The sequence below is a fragment of the Hibiscus syriacus genome, unplaced genomic scaffold (assembly GCF_006381635.1).
Source record: "Hibiscus syriacus cultivar Baekdansim isolate YM2019G1 unplaced genomic scaffold, ASM638163v2 tig00113124_pilon, whole genome shotgun sequence".
In the NCBI taxonomy this organism is placed as follows: domain Eukaryota; kingdom Viridiplantae; phylum Streptophyta; class Magnoliopsida; order Malvales; family Malvaceae; genus Hibiscus; species Hibiscus syriacus.
This window is the reverse complement of record NW_024063444.1, coordinates 2,710,239-2,717,134: the sequence shown is the minus strand read 5'-3', so window position 1 is coordinate 2,717,134 and position 6,896 is coordinate 2,710,239. Positions and strand designations below refer to the sequence as shown.

At 38.0% G+C, this 6,896-nt stretch overlaps 2 protein-coding genes across 2 annotated transcripts; one reads left to right on the top strand and one right to left on the bottom strand.

Moving 5' to 3' along the window:
• LOC120185813 (glyceraldehyde-3-phosphate dehydrogenase A, chloroplastic-like) lies at positions 1-1,930 on the top strand. Its single transcript, XM_039189922.1, has 5 exons — positions 1-203; positions 281-403; positions 570-877; positions 949-1,193; positions 1,271-1,930. Exons 1-5 carry the CDS (start codon positions 162-164, stop codon positions 1,771-1,773), a joined length of 1,221 nt encoding a protein of 406 aa, XP_039045853.1. The 5' UTR covers positions 1-161; the 3' UTR covers positions 1,774-1,930.
• Positions 1,931-2,919: 989 nt separating this feature from the next.
• Positions 2,920-6,198, bottom strand: LOC120185762. Its single transcript, XM_039189891.1, has 15 exons — positions 5,915-6,198; positions 5,732-5,826; positions 5,533-5,646; positions 5,168-5,272; positions 5,007-5,078; positions 4,729-4,841; positions 4,386-4,502; positions 4,239-4,307; positions 4,072-4,159; positions 3,909-3,980; positions 3,715-3,815; positions 3,476-3,593; positions 3,331-3,390; positions 3,135-3,245; positions 2,920-3,030 (listed from the first exon to the last, which is right to left on the bottom strand). Exons 1-15 carry the CDS (start codon positions 6,024-6,026, stop codon positions 2,920-2,922), a joined length of 1,458 nt encoding a protein of 485 aa, XP_039045822.1. The 5' UTR covers positions 6,027-6,198.
• Positions 6,199-6,896: the final 698 nt, after the last annotated feature.

Sequence of the window (6,896 nt, the reverse complement as noted above, 5' to 3'; positions counted from 1 at the left end):
ACATTGAAGAAGAGGCTATCCTTCTCTATCCTATCCGTAATCTCATCCCATCATTCCCGATTCTACTCATCCACCGATTACTCTTGCTCTCTTCTACTTATTCATATATACCAAAACCTCTGTCATCGTCTTGTCTGTCTCTCTCTTTCTTACACAACACCATGGCCTCGGCTACTGTTTCTGTAGCCAAACCACTTGTTCAGGTTCGGTTTCATTGCTCTTAGTTTTATTAGTGATGCCATTGCATGCTGCTCCAGCCACTGTTTCTTTTTTGTTTTAGGCGAAAGGAAAGTGTCTTGCTTTTGCTGAATTCTCCGGCCTACACAACTCTGCCGGTAGCCTTCCGTTTTCCAGGAAAGGCTCCGAGGACTTCGTTTCACTCGTTGCTTTCCAGACATCTTCTGTGAGTTTATTATACTTTCTTATTAATGATGCATGTGAGTTTATAGCTGTAAATGGATTAAGAGTTAAGAGTAAGACCCTTTTAGTTCAAACCATGTATGATGTACTGGACCATTATATGCTTAATCTTCTGGTTAAAGTTTTTTAGATTTAGAATGTGTTTGTAGTTGGGAAGCAATAATGGCGGATACAGGAAAGGGGTTGTGGAAGCGAAGCTAAAGGTGGCGATAAACGGGTTCGGTAGAATTGGAAGGAACTTCTTGAGGTGCTGGCATGGTCGTAAGGACTCCCCACTGGATGTCATTGCCATCAATGACACCGGTGGTGTTAAGCAGGCTTCTCACCTTCTTAAATATGACTCTACACTTGGCATCTTCGACGCCGATGTGCAGCCTGTTGGTACAGATGGTATCTCTGTCGATGGCAAGGTTATCAAGGTCGTTTCCAACCGCAACCCTGTCAATCTTCCATGGGGGTAAGAGTCTCTAATTTCATATCTTCATGTGAACTAACAATTGTTTGATAACGTTGATGATGATATTATAGGGACTTGGGAATCGACCTTGTTATCGAAGGAACCGGTGTGTTTGTCGATAGAGACGGTGCAGGTAAGCACATACAAGCAGGAGCCAAGAAAGTGCTGATTACTGCCCCAGGTAAGGGTGACATTCCCACCTATGTTGTTGGGGTTAATGCTGACACCTACAACCCAGATGAGCCCATTATCAGCAATGCTTCTTGCACCACCAACTGCCTTGCTCCTTTCGTCAAGGTTCTAGACCAGAAGTTTGGTAATTCCTTTTAACTATGTCTATTATGAGAATTATAACGCTTTCGACAAGCGATACTAACGAAATGTGTATGACAGGTATCATCAAGGGAACCATGACTACAACTCACTCGTACACCGGTGACCAGAGGCTGCTCGATGCTAGTCACCGTGACCTCAGGCGTGCACGAGCTGCAGCTCTCAACATTGTCCCCACTTCAACCGGTGCTGCAAAGGCTGTGGCCCTTGTACTCCCTACTCTCAAAGGCAAGCTCAACGGTATTGCATTGCGTGTACCAACACCAAATGTGTCAGTGGTCGACCTTGTTGTCCAAGTTTCGAAGAAGACCTTCGCTGAGGAGGTGAATGCTGCTTTCAAAGAGAGTGCAGAGAAAGAGCTGAACGGTATTCTTTCGGTATGCGAAGAACCTCTTGTTTCGGTTGACTTCAGGTGCTCCGATGTGTCCTCCACCATCGATGCATCACTCACCATGGTCATGGGAGATGACATGGTTAAGGTGATTGCTTGGTACGACAACGAGTGGGGCTACTCTCAAAGGGTTGTGGATTTGGCTGACATTGTTGCCAATAACTGGAAGTGATTTCAATGCTATCATATATATAGATATGCATAATAATGGGATTGATGGTTGATTTTTGCAGGCTCACCTCATTTATTCTTTAGGTTTCCACAATTTCTCCTTTTGTCAAGGCTACCATATAATCTGTAATGTAATGTGGGATACATACATTCTCTAATAATCTGTTTCATTGAAATTGAATAGAAGGTCAAGGTGCAAGATCCAACACCATTCATCCTTGTTTACATTTCCACACTTGTAACGCCATGGAGAGGATATTAATCCCACATCGTGAAAAAAAAATGGTCCTGAAGTTTAAAAAACGTAATGATGATGATTCTTATCTTATCAGACATGTCTTTTGAAAATGGGGTAATGATCCTGTGACACAACATCCAAAACCATTCATCCTTGTTTACATTTCTGCAGTTGTAACGCCATGGAGAGGATATTAATCCCACATCGTAAAAAAAAATGAAGGTCCTGAAGTTTAAAAACGGTAATGGTGATGATTCATATCCCATCAGACATGTCTTTTGAAAGTAGGGTAATGACCCCGTAGCACAACATCCAACACCATTCATCCTTGTTTACATTTCCTCACTTAAAGAGCAAATTTTATGAACTATTTCAAACTATCAAACCAGTTGCACACAGAAGCTTTTGCTTTTTCGGCTTCTTCGATCAACTGTGATGTGATGCACTGAAAATTTGGCTAATCAATAAATAAAGTTAGTGATTAAATTAAAAAAAAAAATTAGTTATCAAAATAGAATGAAAATAAAGTTTAGTAATTAAATTAAGTTTATGTCAAATTTATAGAAAACATTGTAATACTGAACTATTTAAACATTACTCCAACTCAACTCAACGCCCTACTAATTTTTTCCAAAGAACAAATGAGTAAATTTACAAGCACCTTCCTTCTTTCCTTCCTGGATTTGAATGAAATTCAACAAGGTAGAAAGCATGCTTGTTAATGTTGTTAATTACTTAGTATTCAACTCGAAAAACTGGTTGCCACCAACGCAACAACACATGCCCTTCCATCTGAAACCGAAAGGAGAACGAAAAGCTGCATAATCTAGTTAGAACAACGATGTTAACCGAGCTAAAAATCAATCAGCAAGAAACTACCAACTTACCAAGGCAGAACGCTGGCATGAATCAACATTCGAGGGTACTCTCTTTTGCCTTGAGCACTACTTCTTCAGTGGTCACACCAATTATCTCATTAGCTCGTGCCAAACCCACACAGGCGTATTTCCCTGTAGGATCCTGCATTTCATAAACCAGTTCATACATTCTTTAACTTAAACCAAAACAAATGAATATCATCTATCTATGTATCTATATATATATGTATTTGTATAACCAAGGACCTTATTAACAACTTTCAACTTCTCTAGCTTTGCAAGTGCATCATCCACATCAAAGTTGCAGCTCTCTCCGAACTCCTCTCGAAGTAGATCCTCGCATCGTTGATCCAATTCCTACACCAGTTATCAAACACATTATGCAATCTAGTCCATTTACCTCTTCGAATCCTCGTGCAGTATCCAATATATGCAACCATACCTTGGAGGTGGCTTTACCTTGCTCCATTAGTACAAAGAACGCAATGATTACCTCTTTCACCTGCAATCAACATCAGACTGTTGTTTGCATTGGTTGTGACCAACAAATCTACTTGAAATAGAGACGAAGAAAGAAAACAGTTTACTTCCTGTTGAATCACATCATCACACAAGTGAAGCAAAGTGCCCCTTCCGCTGTCGAGTTGCTTTTCGTACATGGATTGTGTTATTAGATTCTGATATGCAGCCATGTTTGCTTCAAACCTATATGGCAATATGAGAAACAATCAATCTGATACTTTTCCAAGCATATAAATAGGATAAAATACTTCCTCATATGATATATATAGGTATGCATATTCACCGAAGATGGACGAAAACTTACGTTAAATAAGTCTTAGCACAGTAACCAACCACTGTTGACAAAATGGCAAAAATGACCCAAAGATCAGCTTTAGGCATTTCAAGGGAAGTAATCACTGCAACCTGTGAAGAAGGGCTTTGCGTGTTAATATAAATTCCATAAGAACCGGTGGAGCGAACACGAAATGAGCTGAGAAAGATGATTGCTTAACTGACCAGTCCCACTACAGCAGAGGCAATGAATGTGACCCAATCCATAGGAGTTAATCCAGGGTTTTTCTTTTCAGGCTGTTAAAAAAGCACACAAAATGTATAATGATCCACACTAACACTTCATATAACAACTTTGAGCACAAAAGAGCTTATAAGAGAGACTCACAAGGACTATTTCCAGATCTGCCATAGGTATGTTTTTGAAATGTTTTACATGTATTCCTCGATCCTTTTCCGGTCCTCCACTCGATTTCCTGGAATTTCACCATACTTTTTAGAGGTAGTTGAAAACTTGTATTTCGGTATCCAATGATAAGATGCAATAGACAGTACCTGTAAACAACAATTATCCTCTCAAAAGTAGGTTCTTGAATTGTGGTCTTGGTAACCAAGTTCTGGAAGCTGGAAGAAGAAAGTTATTTAGTAGAAACAACACCAGCATATTAAGACAACAGCATATAGAGATTGCAATTTCACAACCTTAGTTCCATTTTTTCGAGACGGATGCGCTCAACATATAGTTCTTCACTAATGTCCTCATCCTTCGTTGGCACTTTCTTACGCGCCCTTCCCGTTTTGCCGAAAATCTTGTCCAACCTGTGCATGGAGCACTTACTTTCAGAGCATCTTCTCTAACTTTATGCAGTATGCTAACAATTTAGGACCCCTGAAAATGATGACTGCTAAATGGCTAAACATCACCTTAATCTACTACTACTAATATTAATTCCAAGATATTTCGTAAAACCGGAGAAAAGTAACATTCACCAAGAATATGCCATAAGCACTGATATAAAGTAATGACTGTCCAGAATATACTCACCGGATTCGCTTCATAAGACGTGCCCAAATACTTGCAATGATAAGGTCTACCTTCTCCAGGTAAAAAAAATTTGTTGTTCGATCAATTCCGATCCCACGTCTGAAGATAACGTACTAGACACAAAAGAATCACACTTCGCTTGTCAAAGAGAGTGTCCAAACTAATTTCCAAAATTTCTTAGTTTGATATAGTACTGAATCAGCTTTGCATTACACATATGTTCGATGAACATTTATCGAGAATAATGCAATTTCTATGCTAAATTTGTGATTCACAACCTTATCAGCAAAATCTGGAAGGTTATCTTGGGGATGATCAGCAAAGTATTTCCTTAGAAGTGATTTGTCAATCTGAATTCAATAAAAAAACATGATGTAAGACAGAGAATCCACATTATAGTGTTCAGATAATACGCATAACACATGAAGCTGCAGATGACCTTTGATTCATCAACTGTTATGGGGAGATTAAGAAGATATTGCCCTGCAGTTGCAACGTCAATCTCCTCGTTCGAAACTATCTTAAAATTACTCTTATCCATAACCTGCACACCAAACAAATGAAAATCCAACTTCCAACATGATGATAAACAAAATCCGGGTCAAAATTACTCTTATCCTTAACCTGCACACCAAACAAATGGAAATCCAACTTCCAACATGATGATAAACAAAATCCGGGTCATTCGAATGAAAAGTTACTTGCACATCAAGGCATGCATGTTATTCTTAGACATGAACCTTGACTGTGACTACATAGGCCGGTTAGTGTTTCTTTTTGTTCCATTGTAAGCAAGAAGAATACCTGAAATAAATATGTCAAGAAATTCTGCTCAAGTACATCAATTTCCGCGGGAGTTAGATTCTGCTGCTGCAATTTTTGAGCTCCATATACAGGGTCAAAGAGGGAGAATAATTGCTACAAAATCAGACACCATAAAATTTAAACCGAAATCAGAAAAAAAAAAGATAAAGATGCAAAACGATTGAAGACTCATGTTTACCATCAAATCCTCAAACTGAAGAAGATACCAAGCTCGAATCGTGTACTCAACTCGCTTGCAGAACTTTACAAACTCGGCCCGATCCGAACTTTGTTCTGCAACACACGAAAAAACAGAGTTTGGAACTCGAAGAAGATGCCATTAAAACGTAGATAACAAGAGGGCGAAGAGAAGGGTACGTACGAATGAGATTGGAGAGAGTCATGATGATCTTCGCCTTGAGAGTGGGAATAACGGATTCACACTCCAAGCGAATGACTTCCTTGGTGATGCCATTGGCCTTGGCCTTAAACATGGTTGCTGAGGTCTAGAAAACGATGGAATTCAAAAGCCAAAACCAAAAAGGATGAACAAACTAGAGAAGAAACCGAAAATGGCAATGACAGTTTTAGTTTGAGATTGTTTCATAGCAAGGGGCGTAAGCCAAGGCCGCTAAGCCAGGTCCTCACGTAAGACTCGGAACCAACGTAGTAATAATAAGTAACGAGTAGATAATGGTGGCCAATGTGAAAGAAAATTAATAGTAAGGGGAAGAACAAAAAAAGTTTAACCGTTATGTTAAAGCAGAAAATTAAGGTAATAGTTAATGTTTGAGTGAAAGTAATGCTTAATGGATGGGTTATGTCATGGGATATAAATCTCATACATCATCGATAAATCCTAATACAACATGCAGGGATGTTCACGTTTTAGTTTTAACTGAATTAAACGATCGAACTGAATTAGTTCGCTTAATTCGGTCCGCCATCGAATTAGTTTGACCGAGGAACAGTTAATATTTTTTTAATATTCGGTTAATGGATAATTTGATTTTAAATCGATTAATTAACCGAAATTATTAAATATTTAATATTATATATATATATATATATATTAAATATTTATTTTAAGCTTAAACTCATTAAAAATTAAGACCCAATTTTTTTTATTCACACTATACTCATTATTAATATCTAAATAAAAAATACCTCTATTATATTCAAATTAATCTATTTGAAATTTAAAAACAGTTAATTTGGTTAACATACAGAAATATCCAAATTTTGTTCGATTCGATTTATATTTTTTAAAAAAAATTGTTTCGATTAACGATTAATGAAAAAAAATTCAGTTAATTCGGTTAATGAAAATTCGATTTGATCGGTAGTCGAATTAACCTTTTGAA